This window comes from Bombina bombina, chromosome 3, assembly GCF_027579735.1.
Source record: "Bombina bombina isolate aBomBom1 chromosome 3, aBomBom1.pri, whole genome shotgun sequence".
Classification (NCBI taxonomy): domain Eukaryota; kingdom Metazoa; phylum Chordata; class Amphibia; order Anura; family Bombinatoridae; genus Bombina; species Bombina bombina.
Window position 1 is genome coordinate 527,047,653 of NC_069501.1, and position 21,179 is coordinate 527,068,831.

At 36.2% G+C, this 21,179-nt stretch overlaps 1 protein-coding gene across 1 annotated transcript; it reads right to left on the reverse strand.

Annotated features, from left to right (window-relative positions):
- Positions 1 to 936: 936 nt before the first annotated feature.
- Positions 937 to 20,255, reverse strand: LOC128651770 (pancreatic secretory granule membrane major glycoprotein GP2-like). Its single transcript, XM_053704757.1, has 11 exons — positions 20,180 to 20,255; positions 19,057 to 19,077; positions 15,304 to 15,477; positions 15,045 to 15,146; positions 11,722 to 11,939; positions 10,775 to 10,929; positions 6,942 to 7,184; positions 6,332 to 6,488; positions 5,187 to 5,253; positions 4,967 to 5,002; positions 937 to 1,559 (listed from the first exon to the last, which is right to left on the reverse strand). Exons 1-11 carry the CDS (start codon positions 20,226 to 20,228, stop codon positions 1,498 to 1,500), a joined length of 1,284 nt encoding a protein of 427 aa, XP_053560732.1. The 5' UTR covers positions 20,229 to 20,255; the 3' UTR covers positions 937 to 1,497.
- Positions 20,256 to 21,179: the final 924 nt, after the last annotated feature.

The window sequence follows — 21,179 nt, forward strand, 5'->3', positions numbered from 1 at the left end:
TAATACTTCGTGCGGGCGGTTAGATGTTTTTTTGTTACTACTTTGTACGGGCATTTTTAATTTTTTTTGTTAATACTTTGTGCGGACAGTTAGGTGTTTTTGTTAATACTTTGTGCTGGCGTTTGTTTGGTTTTTGTTACTACTTCATGCAGGCGGTTAGGTTTTTTTGTTAATATTTTGTGCGGGCGGTTGTTTTTTTTTGTTAATACTTCGTGCAGGCAGTTAAGTTGTTTTTTGTTAATACTTTGTGCGGGCAGTTAGATGTTTTTTTGTTACTACTTTGTGCGGGCGTTTTTTGTTGTTTTTGTTAATACTTTGTGCAGACGTTTGTTTGTTTTTTGTTAATACTTCATGCAGGCGGTTAGGTTTTTTTGTTAATATTTTGTGCGGGCGTTTAGGTGTTTTTTGGTTAAATGCTTCTTTTGGCTGCGCGCGCAGCCTACATTCTTTTGGCTGTGCGCGCAACTGACAACGGCGACGGACGCGCTACAAACGCGATTATAGTATAGATGATTCAAGAATAAGCTGAAGTTTTTTTGCCAAAATTTTCTGTGTCTGTCTGATTGGTTCCGTTCTCTGAATGTCAGTCAATGACAAATATACACAGGTGTAGCCTGCAGTACTGGTAATGCCTTAAGGTAGAGTAACTTCTAGGTAAATGCAATTGGAAAAGGGAGAGGTGATTGTGCATTACTTGCCAATATTCTTATGTGAATGGATTATGCATGGAGTAAGTTGCATTTTTAGGGTACCCCTGTTAACAGAACCAACAGTTAAACCAATCCATACACTTTTGAGCCAATTACTTTATTTACATGTCTTCTGCTCTACCAAAACAAGGAGAAAGATGTCTAATGGAACTGAGTGATACATAGTTTACAATTATGGCTCACCCCAGCGCACAAACTTTAATAATGAATGGAGAAAACAACATGCTTTATGTGATATAAATACATTTATTATACAATAAAAGTTAAACAGACTCTGCTTGGAGGTATAGACTCCCATTATATACACTGTACAGTGCAAAGCAGACAGCATTCCAGTCAGAATCCAAGGAGCTTATCTTAGCAGTACATCCTCAGAAATCAGTTTTGTGTTTGTGCGCAGGAAGAGGAAATGAAGAGACCCATCTGTCAGGTGATAGTCAAATACCAAATAGAGAATGCTGTATTCAGCAGTGAGGCTCCTCAAAGCTCATCTATAACTAGGCTGACCATATTGCCGCTTTAAAAAGGGACACATATGAAAAATACATATGTCAGGGCTGTTTAAAGAAATGCTTTGTATAAGAACCCTGACATATGTATTTTTCATATGTGTTCCTTCTTAAAGCGGCAATATGGTCAGCCTATATATAACCTATACATTCCTAGTCTGATAAAGAAAAATAAATTATTTCCAGTCCCTCAGAGTAAAGCCTTGATTATTTTGAGTGAATCCCAGAATCTGGTCCTTTAATACCCATCACAGTAGACAGTTTTACTAGGAGTTTTGTTAGAAGAGTTTACTGCACAGAAGTACCAGCAAAGAGCTGAGCAGCACAGTCCAGGATGCAACTACATAGAAAGAGAAAAATAATGTCATTTAATAAATAATCACACATTAAATGGATATATATTTATGTTACTTTATAGAAAAAGAGTAGTTAAAGGGATAGTCTAGTAAAGATTAAACTTTCATAATTCAGATAGAGCATGCAATTTTAAGCAACTTTCTAATTTACTTCTATTATAATTCTCTTGGTATCTTTATTTCAATGTAAGCTTAGTAGCTATACCATTTTTGGTTAAGCACCTGGGTAGTGCTCGCTGATTGGTGGCTACATTTATACACCAATCAGGAAGTTCTACCCAGGTGCTGAACCAAAAATGGGCCAACTCCTAAGCTTAAGTTCTTGCCTTTCAAATAAAGATACCAAGAGAACGAAGAAAAATTGATAAAGGAGTAAATTAAAAAGTTGCGTGATCTGTCTGAATCATGAAAATTTAATTTTGACTAGGCTATCCCTTTAATATACAGCAAGTTTTCAAATACAAGTTTTTTAACTGGGTATTTTTTTAGTATACACTTTGTTATGGGTAGACAAACTATAACAAAGCCGAAAGGATTAAAGAACATGGAAATCCAAGGGACATTAAACACTAGATAAATGGTAGATAGAATGATGCATTCAAGGAGTCTATGAATTACATGTGGACGTATTGTTTACAGTTTCATTAGTTGTTTAAATAGTGACATGATGAGTGTAAAGTTTTAGTGTCTATAAAACAATGGGAGCTGCCATGTTGTAACCTAGGTTACCTTCTCTGCTGTGGCCAATTTAGAACAGTTATAAATAGGCCACTAGAGTGTGCAGCAAAAAACTCTGTGGAATATATCAGTTTTAATCAGTTTTAGCAGTGTTCTGACTTTCATTTCTAACAGAAACTGAAATGCTCACAAACAATTTCAGAATGGAATTACAGGAAAAGGGGACAAAATAAATAATGAAAGTATATTGTAGAGTTTATATATATATATATATATATATATATATATATATATATATATATATATATATGATATATCAGTTTATATTACCATCTCAAAGTGTTTAATGTCCCTTTAAGGTGTGGCCTGCAGGTGTTTTGTCAGTGTCATTGTGGGGGGGGGTGTCATGACAAGTGCCAGCATGCTGTGGGTAGGCAGGACAGAGTGGAATGTATCCTGGGTAGAGCTAGGGGCAGTTGCTGAAAACATTTGACCTGCAGAACGCACAGTTGGGATGCAGGCAGAAATCTCAAACAATCACCAGGTGAGGATAACTACAGGTCTCAAAAGAGACTGGGCCCACACCTCAAGAGGGCCCTATATGGCCCTATAATCAGTAGTGATGTTGCTACAGGATAGGCTGGTGTCTAGTTACATTCCTGGCAGGATTATTGGGAAGTCTACTAGTAATTCTGAGTTATTTACCCTTTTTGATCACTTTATTAACCTAAACAAAACATAGATCAACAAATGAGCCTTGTGGAGGTTCTCACAAATGTTTACTAAAAGATTTAGGGCCCGATTAGGAGTGACACGCTAACAGTTACGCTTGAGCGATATCTGGTTTATCGACACTGTTTGAGCACTTACTTCTAGAGGAGTTAGCACACGAGTGGGAGCGATAAATACTGCTCCACTCGTAATCTGGCCGGTAAAAGATTTAATTATAAATGTCTTTCATATACATAAAAGAACTGCATTTAAACATTGTTTTTTGTTTTTTACCTGAAAAAAATGTGAAGTAAAATCCGTTTATATGAAATTGAATCTAATATAGCAGTATCAGCTGTGTACTGCCTATTGCACAATGGCTGATGGGTATTTATTGCTTAAGCTCATTAGCTGAAACGTCCAATAAACATTTGTGTCTCCCAGCCAATAAACATTACAAGGAAATATCTATCAGCCAATGGAATTTATTGAAAATACACAAATTATACTGCTGGTTATTTTTATTTCAAATGTATCAAGTTTTTTCTTCATATTTTTCAGACAAAAAAGATATCATGTTTAAAGGGACAGTCTACTTGATTTTTTTATTGTTTAAAATAGATAACATCTTTACTACCTATTCCCCAGCTTTACAAAGCCAACACTGTTATATATACTTTATAACCTCTAGGTTTGCCTGTTTCTAATCCCCAGCGGGGCCACCCTTATCTCAGTGCTTTTTATTCTCTTTTTAACTCTTGCACAACAGCTAGACAGTGCTAGTTCATGTATTCCATATACATAACATTATGTTTACTCCCGTGGAGAATGATAATGGTTATACAAGAACCAGCACTGCTAAAATGCAAGATTGTATAAAGCACTGAGATAAGTGGCAGTCTGCAGGGCTGATGCCACATCACCGAACACCTAAGGAACCTTCACTGGCTCCCCATCAACAAGAGAATTACCTTCAAGCTCCTTACCCACGAGTTCAAGGCCCTACACAACATCGAACCTGAATACATCAACTACCGCGTAAATTTCTACACCCCCGCCAGACAACTCCGATCGGCCGACCAAGCACTCGTAGTCATCCCCCGCATCAGCAAATCCACAGTGGGCGGAAGATCCTTCTCCCACATGGCAGCAAAGACATACCAACTCCCTCCTGCTGCAACTCAGACAATCCACCTCCCTTACAAAGTTCAGAAAGGAACTCAAAACCTGGCTCTTCGACTGAACGCCCATCCCCTCCCTCCCCCATCCGCTTTCCCTTAGCGCCTTGAGACCCTCACGGGTGATTAGTTAGCGCTCTATAAGTACCCAATAGATAGAATCACAGAGGTAAAAAGTATATTAATATAACCGTGTTGGTTATGCAAAACTGGGGAATGGGTAAAGAAAGGCATTATCTATCTTTTAAACAATAACAAGTGTCAAGTGCACTATAGCTTTAATCAAAGGGACACTGTAGCCAAAAAATTATTTCAGGATTCAGATAGAGCATGTAATTGTAAGCAACTTTCTAATTTACTTCTATTATCATTTTTTCTTCATTCTCTTGCAATCTTTATTTGAAAAGAAGGCATCTCAGATAAGGAGCCAGCAAATGGTGGGTTCAGAACCATGGACAGCACTTGTTTTAAGGTGCTGTCCAATCAGCAAGGACAACCCAGGTTGTTCACCTAAAATGGGCCGGCATCTAAACTTACATTCTTGCTTTTCAAATAAACATAACAAGAAAATGAAGACAATTTGATAATTGGAGTAAATTAGAAAGTTGCTTAAAATTGCATGCTCTATCTGAATCACAAAATATTTTTTTTGGCTACAGTGTCCCTTTAAATTAAATTATGCTATGTATCATGTACGTTTATCTATATAGAAAATATATGTCTGTATAAAAGTATTAATATTGTATTTCCTATCAGGAATCTTCACACATTTAAATAAGTTTTAATATAGAACTAACAGAAATGTGCTTCAGTGAACATTTTACCTGCTTGTGATCCAAAGCTGATGTCATAGTCATTATCTAAAAAGAAATGTTATGCAAATAATTAATTCACAAGTTAATTATTAAAATAATCTGAAGAAACAATGAAGGGTAAAAAAGAATGGAAAGTGAGGGAGATACAGCAAACACTGAACCCACATAACCAACTCTCAAATTCCAGAAATCATAAAGCAAGAAAATAGTTATCATAACTGTGACTTACTTAGCAAATTGACCTTAATCTGTAATGAATTCAAGCCATCTCTGGCTGCTGCACGGGCCACGTTACACTGCAAGGAAACACAGACAGAATGTTATGCACTAATAAACTTATCTTTCTAACATTATCTTTATTTGAAATGCATCAACATATTTCAGATTCATACATAGGTAGAGTTGTGATCTGTCCTCCACAAAAATACTAGACAATCTGTAATTGGCTGGTAACAATGTTAGGTGGGGTTCACACAATGCCCCCTCACAAAAAAAGCCTCTACTCTTGAGCCTAGCATGTATATTTTTTCACACCTAAGCAGTCATTTTACCCCTTCGCTGCCAGTAACATGCACATCACTAGTATTACTTCTTTGGTTGCATTATACATACAGATTTGACTTATCGGTTAAAACACATAAGTAAAGTCCAACTCTGGAGCTCCTGAGCAGGACATGACAGGTGATTTATGGCTGTTCCTCATTGGCTGGCCATATTATGCCAGAGGGGGCTGCTATGTCTGCAGCTTTCAATAGGAATTTTAGCTATGTGCAGGGATTCAACACTTAGGGCTAGATTACAAGTGGAGCGCTAAATTATTGCACACTCACAAATGGGCAAATTTGCCCGTTTGCGGGAGCACGATAAATAACCAGCCATTACAAATTACGAGCTTGCGGTAGAAATTAGCACTCAGAAAAGATTAGATCTCTGCTTAATTTTCTAAAAGGTCCCCAAATGCTCTCACAATAGAGGACATTTTAGTTTTTTTTTTATTTAAAAAAAAAGTAGCATTTTTTTTTAATAAAAAACAACTGCACTAGGCAGTTTTGGGGCTTTAAAGTTGACGAGAGTGGGGTGTTAGAAAAAATTGCACTGAAAAATGCCTTTACATTGCGGTCTATGGGAACTGTGTGTTCCCTGTAAATATATACAGTATGCATATGCTTTTATATATATATATATATATATATACAGTATATATATTGAGTTAGTGTGTATTTTTTGCATATGAATGTCCCTTTAAACAAGACTAAATAATTAGACTATCATTGTAAATTAGATTACCTATTGTGTTTAAATTATACATACACATGTTATCATGATGCAAGATGATAAATCCTGTTTTTCTAAAAGGAAATCTCGCAAACTTACCCCAGTGCAGGTTCCATTCTTGCTACACAAGCGCACGTTGCAGGTGACGTACACCAAAGGCTGATCTCGAAATGCAAAAGCACTGACTTTGATTCTGGCCTGCAAAGACTGTCCATTCTCTTCCACAGCTGTGTTGATCCCATCATTTGCGTTACAACTGTTAATGACATTTTATTTGTCTATCACTTAAATTTAATGTCAAACCAAAATAAAGGAAATATAGAACACTCATGAACACACATTTCCTCTATCTATCTGTCTGTCTATCTATATATCTATCTATCTTATATCCATCTGTCTGCTTGCCTCTGTCTTTTTCTCTATCAATCTCACTCTGTCTGTCTGTCTGTCTATCTCACTCACTCACTCACTCTCTATCTAATCTATCTATATCCATTTGGATCTCACTTTCTGTCTGTCTCACTCTCTCTGTTCGTCCAAACTATCTATCTATCTATCTATCTATCTATCTATCTATCTATCTATCTATCTATCTATCTATCTGGAACATGTTATATACTGCACATCAACCATTCTATAATATGTAAATAGTTACAACATGGCGTATGTACATAGTAACAATAATCATATGCCTTTCCAGGGAACTTACCCTCCTCTAACTAGATATGCTTTGTTCACATTGTTGTTATCTCCATCAGGAGTAGCAAAACAATCTTCTACTCTCAGTGCAAAGTTGTCTGAATCCACAAATTCAGAGAACAAGCCAAGATAGAGAGTTGACTCCACTGGAACATCCTCAGTGTCTGTTATTGGCTTGGTGTAACTTTGATCCCAGTATGCTGCCATAGTGGTTGGAGCTGAGCCTTCTCCATTTACTGTGAGGTTGACAGTACTGAGGATAAAAAATATATAATATCAAAATTAAAGGGACAGTTTACTGAATTGTTATTGTTTAAAAAGATAGATATTCCCTTTATTACCCATTCCCTTGTTTTGCGCAACCAACGCGGTTATCTTAATATACTTTTTACCCCTGTGATTACCTTGTATCTAAAGCATCTGCAGACTGCCCCCTTATTTCAGTTTTTCTGACAGACATGCATTTTAGCCAATCATTGCTCACTCATAAATAACTCTACGGGAGTGAGCACAGTGTTATCTGTATGGCACACATGAACTAGCATTGTTTAGCTATGAAAAACTGTCAAAATGCACTGAGATAAGAGGTGGCCTTCAAGGGCATAGAAATTACCATATGAGCCTACCTAGGTTTAGCTTTTAACAAAGAATACTAAGAGTGCAAAGCAAATTTGATGATAAAAGTAAATAGGAAAGTTGTTTAAAATTGCATATCTGAATCATGAAAGAGAATTTAAGTTTAATATCATATTTTGTTCTTTTGGTATCTTTTGTTGAATTCAGGGGTTTAAGCTCAGGAGCGTGCATGTCTCTGGAGCACTATATGGCAGCAGTTCTGCAAAAATATTATCCATTTGTAAGACCACTATACGGAAGCGTTATTTCCTGCCATGTAGCGCTTCAGACACCTAACTAGGTATTTCTTCGGTAAAGGATACTATGGAAACAAAGCAAATTTGATAATTGAAGTAAATTTGAATATTTTTTAAAATTGTATGATCTGTCAATCATAAAAGTAAAATGTTGTGTTTTATATCTATTTAAGTAAGCAAAATAAACATTAAGGACTAGATTACAAGTGGAGCGCTAATTTATTGTGTGCCCACAAAAGGGCAAATTTTGCGGGTGTGCAATAAATAACCAGCGATTACAAGTGGCTGGTTATCGCTACCTTAAGCTTGCTGTAGCAATTAGACCGTTTAAAATTAACCAGAGATCAAATCTCTGGTTAATTTTATAAATGTCTACAAAATGTCCCAAAAAACAAGTGTCATATATTTAAAAAATAAAGATAGCAGAATCTTTTTTAATAAAATATCTGCAAAAAGCAGTTTTTAGGGTTTTAAAGTTCACGGGTGTGGGGTCTATGGGAACTGTGTGTTCCCAGTAAATATATATGTATATGCTTATATACATATATATATTTATGTGTTAATATGTGTATATACAGGGAGTGCAGAATTATTAGGCAAATGAGTATTTTGACCACATCATCCTCTTTATGCATGTTGTCTTACTCAAAGCTGTATAGGCTCGAAAGCCTACTACCAATTAAGCATATTAGGTGATGTGCATCTCTGTAATGGGGTGTGGTCTAATGACATCAACACCCTATATCAGGTGTGCATAATTATTAGGCAACTTCCTTTCCTTTGGCAAAATGGGTCAAAAGAAGGACTTGACAGGCTCAGAAAAGTCAAAAATAGTGAGATATCTTGCAGAGGGATGCAGCACTCTTAAAATTGCAAAGCTTCTGAAGCGTGATCATCGAACAATCAAGCGTTTCATTCAAAATAGTCAACAGGGTCGCAAGAAGCGTGTGGAAAAACCAAGGCGCAAAATAACTGCCCATGAACTGAGAAAAGTCAAGCGTGCAGCTGCCAAGATGCCACATGCCACCAGTTTGGCCATATTTCAGAGCTGCAACATCACTGGAGTGCCCAAAAGCACAAGGTGTGCAATACTCAGAGACATGGCCAAGGTAAGAAAGGCTGAAAGATGACCACCACTGAACAAGACACACAAGCTGAAACATCAAGACTGGGCCAAGAAATATCTCAAGACTGATTTTTCTAAGGTTTTATGGACTGATGAAATGAGAGTGAGTCTTGATGGGCCAGATGGATGGGCCCGTGGCTGGATTGGTAAAGGGCAGAGAGCTCCAGTCCGACTCAGATGCCAGCAAGGTGGAGGTGGAGTAGTGGTTTGGGCTGGTATCATCAAAGATGAGCTTGTGGGGCCTTTTGGGTTGAGGATGGAGTCAAGCTCAACTCCCAGTCCTACTGCCAGTTTCTGGAAGACACCTTCTTCAAGCAGTGGTACAGGAAGAAGTCTGCATCCTTCAAGAAAAACATGATTTTCATGCAGGACAATGCTCCATCACACGAGTCCAAGTACTCCACAGCGTGGCTGGCAAGAAAGGGTATAAAAGAAGAAAATCTAATGACATGGCCTCCTTGTTCACCTGATCTGAACCCCATTGAGAACCTGTGGTCCATCATCAAATGTGAGATTTACAAGGAGAGAAAACAGTACACCTCTCTGAACAGTGTCTGGGAGGCTGTGGTTGCTGCTGCACGCAATGTTGATGGTGAACAGATCAAAACACTGACAGAATCCATGGATGGCAGGCTTTTGAGTGTCCTTGCAAAGAAAGGTGGCTATATTGGTCACTGATTTGTTTTTGTTTTGTTTTTGAATGTCAGAAATGTATATTTGTGAATGTTAAGATGTTATATTGGTTTCACTGGTAAAAATAAATAATTGAAATGGGTATATATTTGTTTTTTGTTAAGTTGCCTAATAATTATGCACAGTCACCTGCACACACAGATATCCCCCTAAAATAGCTATAACTAAAAACAAACTAAAAACTACTTCCAAAACTATTCAGCTTTGATATTAATGAGTTTTTGGGGTTCATTGAGAACATGGTTGTTGTTCAATAATAAAATTAATCCTCAAAAATACAACTTGCCTAATAATTCTGCACTCCCTGTACACATATTAAAGGGACAGTAAACACCAGAATTTTTGTTGTTTAAAAAGGTAGATAATCCCTTTATTACCCATTCCCCAATTTTGCATAACCAACACAGTTATAATAATATACTTTTTACCTCTGTGATTACACTGTATCTAAGCCTCTGCAAACTGCCCCATTATTTCAGTTCTTTTGACAGTCTTGCATTTTTAGCCAATCAGTGCTGACTAAGAATACCAAGAGAACAAAGCAAAATTGGTAATAAAAGTAAATTGGAAAGTTGTCTAAAATGACATGCCCTATTTAAATCATGAAAGATTTTTTTTTACTTTACTGTCCCTTTAACATAATCATATATATATATATATATATATATATATATATATATATATATATATTTACACTTTGCTGCCATCGCTGCGCTACTTACCCCCTTTGCTGCGTGAGGTTCTCATGCTGTGTCTCATGGTATTAGAGGTTCTCATGCCATGTCTCACGGCATGAGAACAAGGCTCCCATAGGACCCTATGGAAGCATGCTCTCATAGGCGCAATGCTCCCAAGCAATGTGAACGTAAGCTCGCGTTCCCATTGCTGTCAACTTGTAATACCAGCACACATTATTGTGTGCTCTGGTATTACTCAGTGGAGCGCTAATATCGCTTTTGCGAAAGTGATATTTACCACTCCTCTTGTAATCTCGCCCTAAATTGGAATTACATTGTGGGTTTATGAGAACCACTGCTATAGAAAATAGATTTCCTATATAATTTATGAATTCGGGAGTTTTGCTTCACGAAAATGACTTCTCCAGTCTTAGTAAATTGAGACCACTACAAACACCTTCTTCTTTAAGCTTACCCCACTACTGGATGGAAAGCGGCAGCCAGGCTTGTTTGCATTGTTGCATTGTAAGAACAGGTGAAGTTGAGTCGGGATGGGTTCACTGTGATCAAAGAACTATTCTGAATACCTATGTAGAGTGTGCTTGTGTAATATATTTTGGAACCATCAGTCTGTAAATATAAAAACAGAATCATTTAAAATAATGGAGAACTCTGAGACTAAACCACAAAGCACAAGGGCACCAGGAGCTTTTTTTTTTTAGGCTGAGATAAGGATGGCGGTAATGATACAGTATAAAACAATCTGTCATGTTTATAAAGATATATGTAATCAGTCAAGACGACAGACTCTCAGGACAGAAACATGGGGTTGCTGTGTCTATAGGGTTGCCAGGTGTCCCGTATTCAACAGGACAGCCCAGTATTTTAGCAGGCTGTCCAGTAAAATCTTCACAAAAATACTGAACACGGAAATGTCAAATGCATTACAAATATGGAACAGAAAGAAGACGCGAGGAGTAATCAAGTGGCTCAAAACACATCTATTCACATATGTTACTAGCAGCCAAAGAGGTGGAAATGATTGACTTGTATGTTACTGGCAGCCAAGGTATAAAATTACTGCTGAGTTATACATTATTAGATCCAGAGAGAGGGCAAAGGTAGAGGTTTTCGGGGGGCATTGTGTAACTCCCACCTACCATTGTGCCGAGTCACTGGCAGAATGTCCAATATTTTTGTGGAGGACAGTTGGCAACCCTAGGTGTCTATGCAAAGTAAAAAGAGAGGAAAAGGTGGAGTGGATGAAAATAGGCAGAAATAAGTAGAAAACGAGGAACACCACCAGTACCTTGTGCACTTGTGAAATTTACATTTGTGTTTAACTTTTTGAACACCCAAATTTAATAGTGTAGAACCAGCCCCGGAGAGGGGAGGAAAACATAAAAAACATATACTTCTTACCGTCACCACATTTCCACACCATCCTGTTATAGGTTTTGCCTGGACTTTTATAACTCGCACATTATTTACAAGTACAGTATACGGGAAGGTGCAGTCTACTGAGTTGTTTACTAGCATGTTACTGGAATCATATCCAATGGATTCCAAAAAACACTTCTCAATGGAAAGAGTCATTGCAGAGGCTTCACATGTTACTAATGGATTCAGTGTAGAAGGATCTAAAAAAATATAAAAAAAATTAAGACAACAAATGTGAAGAACATGATTCAATCTCTATACTGTTCTGTAATAATGATTATTTATTGCGCTTATGCTAGTAGAATGTGTCTTATTTTTCCTTTTAAAAGTAGCTTGGTTAATATTTACTGCTGCTGTTCTACAAAACACAGCGAGAGTTTACCCTCTAATTTTATATAACTATATGTATTAATAAAGTTTTCAAGTTTTGAAAGATTTTTTATTGATTACAGTATTCTAATTATAGTTTACTTACGGCTAGATTTAGAGTTCTGCGGCCAAAGGGGTGCGTTAGCTACGCATGCTTTTTTTCCCCCGCACCTTTTAAATACCGCTGGTATTTAGAGTTCACAGAAGGGCTGCGTTAGGCTCCAAAAAAGGGAGCGTAGAGCATATTTACCGCCACTGCAACTCTAAATACCAGCGTTAAAAAGATCCCATTGAAAAGATAGGATACGCAAATGGCGTAGGGGGATCTGCGGTATGGAAAAGTCGCGGCTGGAAAGTGAGCGTTAGACCCTTTCCTGACTGACTCCAAATACCAGCGGGCGGTAAAAACCAGCGTTAGGAGCCTCTAACGCTGGTTTTGACGGCTACCGCCAAACTCTAAATCTAGGCCTTATTTAACTTGAAAGTTATATTTTAGATTTACAGACTTTACAGAGTTATGCTCTAATTAGTTGGTTGCAATTATGAAATGTTTGTTGGGGATGACGGAATAGAGTTGACTTCCAATAAAGATGATAAGGACAAAGGGCCTGATAATATTCAAAACCTAGCCAGTATGGAGAGAAATCACACAAAATCGTTGGGATTTTGTGTACACCTTGTATTGTAATGTAGGAGTGTGTGTTTCACATAAGAATACTACACAGCAACATAAACATTGGTTTTTCTAAATTAAAGTTTTTCAAATATTTTTTAATGGCCTCACTGTAACAACGAGTCTTCTTAGAATATCTCAACTGATCAGCAAGGTTTTGTATATCAGGCCCAAAGACTGTAGAATGCAAGAATGTCTGGTATTTGCATAAGGCTATCCTAACAATTAATTAAGCTTTTAGTGTAAACAAAATGTTTGTTTGAAACATGAATTTAAGAATGTTCTGTAAACTTTTAAACTTTGTTTAGAATAAAAAAATGTTTATCATTTGTTTCATACGAATGGTCCAAACATGTATGCATCCCTATTATTTATTGAGATGGACGACAGTTAAGTTGAACTATATACTTGATTGTTTTAGGATATTGATATGAGGTTTATGGTCAAATCTCTGACCACCTTTATTTGTAAATATCAAGAACTTTACTACAGAGAAAGTTGTAAAAAATGAAAGGTTTGGATACTAACTTAAAGGGACATAATACTCATATACTAAATCACTTGAAAGTGTAAAAAAGCAGACATGAAAATATCAGCTGAACATCCCTATTTAAGAAGGGAAGATATTTAACCTCATAATGTCTTCAGCTCACCAGAGTTAGTGCTCTGTGAATAGTTAGAGCTGCTGTAAAGCTGCAAGTTGAAAAGAAAAACAAACAAAAAAATACAATAGCCAATCAGCAGTGCTGAGGTCTTGCACTGCTATGCTGTGATCCCATGAGACAGGTGATTAAGAAATTTCACAGTAAATTTACTTAAACTTAATAGGAAAATAACATGACTGTGCCTGCACATGATAGATGTGCATTCCCTTGGAAGTGCTGGGACTAAAATCTCTTCACAGTGGGGTTTGAATACTTAGTAAATGTTGAGGTAAATATCTTCCTTTTTTTACATAGAGATGTTCAGGTGATATTTTGTAGTCAGATTTTTACAGCTATACTGCATCACTTTCAAGTGCTCCAACATTTGGGTATCATGTCCCGTTAAAGAGACAGTGCACACCAATGTTCATATAACTGCATGTAATAGACACTAATATTAAGAAGAACATGCACAGATACTGATCTAAATATCCAGTATAAAACCTTTAAAAAATTTGCTTAGAAGCTCCCAGTTTAGCACTGTTGATGAGGTTATCTGGGACACCCACTGAACGGTGCTGGAAAAACAAGAAGAGCAGACACCCCCCCTTCCCCCAATTCCCTGCATATGAAAACACAAATAACATAAACAGGAGCCAGCAGGAGACTGTAAACGTGTGTATACATCTGACACTGTGGGGCTTGGTTAGGAGTCTGAAAATCAGCACAATGTTATTAAAAAATAAGCAAAACTATAGATTGTTGTTACAAAAACACTACCAGATGGACTATATAAATGGAGCATCTACAAAACATGTATGCAAAGAACAATCTAGTGTACAAGGTCCCTTCAAGTGTTAGAACTGAGGCCAAAACAATATAGATAAATGCTTATTGCTGCCTTTGTTAAAGGGACAGTCTACACCAGAATTTGTATTGTTTTAAAAGATAGATAATCCCTTTATTACCCATTTCCCAGTTTTGCATAACCAACACAGTTATAATAATATACTTTTAACCTCTGTGATTATCTTGTATCTAAGCCTCTGCAAACTGCCCCTTTTTTCAGTTTTTTTGACAGACTTGCAGTCTAGCCAATCAGTGCCTGCTCCCAGATAACTTCTCGTGCACGAGCACAGTGTTATCTATATGAAACAATGAACTAACACCCTCTAGTGTTAAAATGCAATCTGAAAGAGGTGGACTTCAAGGTCTTAGAAATTAGCATATGAACCTCCTAGGTTAAGCTTTCAACTAAGAATACCAAGAGAACAAAGCAAAATTGGTGATAAAAGTAAATTAGAAAATTGTTTAAAATTACATGCTCTATCTGAATCATGAAAGTTTATTTTGGCCTAGACTGTCCCTTTAAATTATTGTCAGTCATTTGGTGTGTGGTAATGAAATATAAAACTTTATGATAACATTAAGATACAATAGTTTTATTGACACTTGGATATTTATAAAGTGCTCCAATTTTGTTTGCAAAATTAGGGGCAGCCTTTTGGAATTGTGAAATGCAAAATAACTAAAACCTCATGAAAAGCACATAAAAAAAAAACTCTTCAAAATTAATATGGCTAATATTTGTCTGCACAGAAAAGCCATAGCTGACTTACTTGGGTTGTCATAGTAGCTGTCGTTGCACTTGCAGGTTGCTACGCTATTCACAGCTGTGCACATCTCATCAATGCCACAAGCCGGGATACATTTCAGCTCATCTGTAAATGACATTTTGCTCGTTATAAGAGTCTACAGAAACAGAAATTATCATCCCATATGCTCCCAGGATCTCTAGAATCCTGACACACCCTTGCCCTGCACCCTCTGTCAATCAAACTGCAGATCATTGCCAATGGCTAAATAATTCCAACTTACCAGAGCAGCAGTTGATGTCTGCATGCCAGTAGTATCCGGAAGGACAGCAGGTATTGTCCTCTGCAAGGCACTCATCGCCTGGAAAGCAGGTTGTGATGTCATCAGAACACGCACAGCCGTTTTCAGTGGTGCATGAGCCCCCGCATGTATTACATAAGGGAGGGGAACTGCCAGCTGCAGAGACATACAAATAAAGTTATACATATTCAGTCAGATGATTTATATTGTAATACAAAACAAGGCAGAAAGGGATATAAAACAAAACCCCCCAGAAAATATTTATTCAGATAGAGCATGCAATTTTAAACAACTTTCTAATTTACTTCTATTATCAATTTTTCTTGGTTCGCTTAATGAGGCCGAATTATCAAAGGTCTCAGTGCGGATCAGGTCCGCAAGACCTCGCTGTATGTATGGGGAGAGCAATACGCTCTCCGTATTCAGCATTGCACCAGCAGCTCACAAGAGCTGCTGGTGCAATGCCACCCCCTGCAGACTCGCGGCCAATCGGCCGCCAGCAGGGGGGTGTCAATCAACCCAATCGTACTCGATCAGGTTCAATTGTGGCAATCTCTGTCCGCTTGCGCTGCTTCATAACTGCTGTTTCTGGCGAGTCTCAAGACTCGCCAGAAACACGGGCCCTTAAGCTCCATATGGAGCTTGATAAATGGGCCTCAATATCTTTTGTTGAAAAGCAGGGACGTAAGCTTAATAGCCGGCCATTTCTGGAGCACTTTATGGCAGCAGTTTTGCAAGAATGTTATCCATTTGCAAGAGCATTAGAGGGCACCACTATTTCCTGCCATATAATGCTATTGACACCTATCTGCATATCTCTTCAACAAAGAAAACCATTGGAATGAAGCAAATGTGATACTAGAAGTTAATTGGAAACATTTTTAAAATTGTATGTTGTATCTGAAATGCAAAATACATTTTTGGGTTTCATAATCCTTTAAACTCAAGATTCCACTCATGATAAACAACATTTAAATGCATAAATGAACAACTTTGCATTGCACATACATTATTGATTTTGCCTGCTTTTTCTGTAATTTATCTCTGAGCATTGTAATGTTTGCTACTTCCAATAGAAAGGCTGTTGTGCATTTCATGGAATGAAGATCCCCAACACTCCTGAATTGATATATTTTGCAACTGAGTGATACATTTCTTTAATTAACCCCTTAATGACCACAATGTACCCTGTATGTCACTGGTCGTTAAGGGTTTTTTCAGGACATAATAGCACAAGTCTAGCAAGAACACACTATTAGTGCACTCCCTCAAGCAGGCTTTGTGGAATAGAGCAGTCTCAACGCTGGTGGCAAGACCGCGCTATAAAACAATCAAGTCCCAAAAAAAGGCCAGCGACATACAGGGTACGTCGCTGGTCCTTAAGGGGTTAAAAGGACACTGTGCTTACTGCTAATTCACATTGATTAATAGGTATTCACTGCTAATGCCATTCCATCAATTGTACAACTGCTGACCAGTCAACACAGTAGATTTGCATAATCAACATATGCAAGATAACAAGACAATGAAATAGCATTTAGTCTGAACTTCAAATGAGTAGTAGATTTTTTTTCTGACAATTTTAAAAGTTATGTCTATTTCCACTCCCCCTGTACCATGTGACAGCCATCAGCCAATTACAAATGCAAACACATACCATGTGACAGCCATCAACCAATCACAAATGCATACACACTTATTCTTGCACATGCTCAGTAGGAGCTGGTGACTCAAAGTTTAAATCTAAAAAGACTGTGCACATTTTGCTAATGGAAGTAAATTGGAAAGTTGTTTAAAACTGCATGCTCTATCTGAATAATGAAAGCTTAATTTTGATTGAATGTCCCTAAATATAAAATTAAATAAGTATAAAATGTATTCAGGCGATAAAATGTCAACATGCTTAAAGGGACATTTCAGCCAAAACTGGCATCCGTACAGGTGCATTTCATTTTTTAATAGAAGCATTTTTGCAACATACAGGTATTAGCTAAATCCTTCTAGTAAAATATATAGCTGTTTCAAGTATACTTAGATATACTCCATGCACCAGTATTTTAAAGCCAGCTTTTGCTCTGAGCGTCTAAGGTGCTTGTACCATCCGGTAATGACTCATTTGCATAATTGCTGACATGATACAAGTCTCTCTGGCTCTCTGAGCAGCTGCAGTATTTAAAATGCTGGTGCACTGAGAATATCTAGCTATGCTGCACATGCATAGAAAAATGTTAACATGAAATACAGATGACATTTTCTAGAAGCATTTTTGCCAATATACATATATTGTAAATAAGATTCTATCCAAAGGTGTAATTCATCTATGTGCATTTCAATTTTGACTGGAATGTCCCTTAAAATATTCTTTTTTTTTATTAGTGTTGTTATTAGTATCATCATATGTATGAGACATTTTGAGTACTATGTCCCTTTAAGTTGAACACATATCACTCTACAGCAGCAGAAACATCTGCTCATATTAGTTAAATTTAATATTTTTTTTATAAGATCATGCTTCCTAGAGTAATATAGGCATTGGAGAGGTTTCTTTGATTTATACCAAAAAATAAATACATCAAACAACCTAATTAATGAATCTATAGTAGGGTTATAATTTTGCTATTACTAGTATGCTTAAAGGGACATTAAATACTTTTTGCTTTTGTGTAAAAATTATACTTTGTCCCACACTCACTAGAGTGGCCAGAAAGCAAAATCTGTAACTTTGTTTTTCAAAGTGCTGCAAACTGCCTATACCAGTTATTTGATTTGCAGCATTTGCTTTTAGGCATATCTAGGTAATGTAGGATAGAGCATGTTTTACACAAAACCAAGAGGTGTTTAATGTCATCTGATATTGATGTTTAAACCACCTACATTAAGAAACACATGATTTTTTTTTTTTACCAGATGTGTGCTCGTTTTTAATAATTATTTCTTGTGCTAATAAATATACAACCAGAAAGCTTTGTTAAAATGATGGTAAATTTCAAACTATAAGAATGTTGCAATGAAAAATATATTAGTTTGCAAGTAAAGCCACATAATTATTATTTTTTTAAAAGTGTATATATATTTTATAATAAAAGATTTATAATCCTCCGCCCCCCTTCATTTCCTCTTTTAGCTTGGCTGTGATGTATAGAGCAGACAAATCAACTCTCTACATAGGCTTTGTCATATGACACACAAGCTGATTGGATGTTCATTAGAATTGTCATTAAAAAAAAAGAGTTCATCCAAGTGGGCCGGCATAGCATTGCAATAGAAGCATTACTATATGCACTAATTTAACCCTTTAACAGATGGATTAAACAAAATAAAAGGTACACATATACTTTTTTAATGGCAAAGATTAAATATATAGCATTTGATTAGTTTACCATCACTTTAAGAGCTATGAAAAATGACATATTCTTGCACATACGGAAATTTCTATTGTGTTGTAGATGAACATATAACATTATTTTTTGTTTGTCTTCTGTGACATTTTTTGACCATTTTGGGGAAAGAATTGTTGACATTTGCAAGAATATTAAAAAAAGCATGAATGTATCATTGGGGTCAATTTAAATCCTTAAGAAAAAAAAATGTATGAAATGATTTTCTACAAAAAAGCACTATAGTTATTTTCGTAGCTAAATTAGTTGATGCATTTTTCTAAAGAATTAGCATTGACCCCATACTTATTCAAATATCTTAATCCAATAAATGTCATTAATTAAATTAAGAACTCACCATAGCACGTAGCAGCAGCACCTACATAAAAAGAAGAAAAATAGAAATTAATAACATGTAATATTGGTACCTTTTAATTGTATGTGATAAATGGAATAATATATTAATTATACCCCAATGAATGTTTTAATACAAGTCACAAATGAGCGTGTGAATGATTTAATATTTTAATTTATGCCTGATATTTAGATTATGTTTACAGTCATCAGGTTGGTGCACATATCTTTAATACATCATAATACATGGGTGTTTAAATATATTGTAGTACATTAGTGATCAACTATTGTATAATATTCTAGTGATATCACAAGTGAATTTGAAGTGATGTTCTGCAGTTTATAGGTCTATTCAATTAAACAATGTTTTACATATTTAAATTAGCATGGCAGGTGGTAATTTGTGACTGCATATACATGCTTAGAGGCATATTAAAATTTTCTCTGCTATAGCCAATACGGTGCAAGTCAATTAACATTGCACAAAATGACCAAATATAAATGAAACTTGCAAAATCCCGGATTTTTGTACAGGCAGGGTGTACCAATCCCTACAGAAAGTGCACAATAAAAGCAAGAAATGCAGATGATACCTTACATGTACATGAATGGAATTCCATTGTTTATAAGACATAAGCACAATTGGATCTGAGTGAGTTACTTGCTTTCAATCAGAAAGACATGCAGAAAGACAGGTTAGAAAGATTTAGAATATAATACAGACTGAGACAGATGCTAGACAAGACAATAGATAGATAGATAGATAGATAGATAGTCGTGTATAATCAATGTATATTATTATATCATATACACTTGTAATTAGCAATAAGCCATTAATGAGGTTTTAGTTAAAAATGGTTTATTTTGGCTAATGTTGATGTCAGATGTACCATATATCAGAACCACTGAGTACATAACATCAGCACCAGAAATTGGTATCAAATGTGTTGCATTCAGAAGAGAAATGTTCAATTCAAAATAATGAGTTAAAATATGATTATTTTTTTTCTAAACCTTTTTATTTTTAAATATGCAGGATAAAATATAAAATATTGAATCTCTATTATATTACAAAATAAATGTTGCATGAAAAATAACACAAGATAAAGGTACTTAATAGTACTTACTTGTTTCTATCAGCAAAGCTATTACAGCAAAGATACAGAGGAATTTCATGTTTGAATGCCCCTGATAGAATGCCCGAGACTGTATTTCCAGTCAAAAGAATGTTATGTATAGCATGTAATGTGTTTATATAGAACCAATGTGGGAGTGACTTTGGGTAGGGACGTTGATACCTGGATAAGGGAGATATTGCAAGGAGGGGAGTACACTTTAGAACAGGTGTGCCACAATTCTGCATCTTTTAATGGAATTATATTTTTCAATGGGGTGTGGAAGATGAGATATTTGATGGTACTAAAGGACTATGCAGGCAAGATGTCAATAAATGGCATTTTGCCACCAGAAGCAAGTAGGGGAACAATGTCATTGTCACCATAAAAAGAATGACGTAACATCTTAGTTAGGATATAATACTATTCATCCACCATAGAAACACTACCCTTAATTTAAAAAATAGTGACAACATTCTAGTGACGAAAATCTCTCTCCAGTTTCAATGGTGTTTCTTGGAGGTTATTCACAAAATTGGATGTAGATCGGACATTCTTAGCAAACCGGCTGCATACAAATAGGATAGACTTCATTGCTTGATATTTCTTATTTCTTAGTGAACACTGTCACCAGTGCAAGGATTTTTGTCTACACAGGCAAAGGTGCATTTTGACGCCCCAAATGTGCATTTTGACCCCCGGGCAAATAATATTATTAGGATAGTGTTGCAACTGATACAAAAGGGGTACGGCGCTGGTCGTTAAGGGGTTAAAGGAACAGTCTACTCAAGAATTGTTATTGTATAAAAAGATAGATAATCCCTTTATTACCCATTCCCCAGTTTTGCATAACCAACACTGTTATATTAATACACTTTTTACCTCTGTGATTACCTTGTATCTGAACCTCTTCTGACAGCCCCATGATCCAGATCACATGACATTTTATTTATTATCTATTGACTTGCATTTTAGCCAATTAGTGCTGTTTTTTGTTTTTTTTTATTTTTTT

Coding starts and splice junctions, on each gene's coding strand:
- LOC128651770 (XM_053704757.1), bottom strand. CDS start 20,228: ATGAAATTCCTCTGTATCTTTGCTGTAATAGCTTTGCTGATAGAAACA. Junction 10,930..11,721: donor GGTGTGGAAATGTGGTGACG/GTAAGAAGTATA, acceptor TTATATTTACAG/ACTGATGGTTCCAAAATATA. Junction 1,560..4,966: donor CAGCTTTGGATCACAAGCAG/GTAAAATGTTCA, acceptor CTTTCTATGTAG/TTGCATCCTGGACTGTGCTG.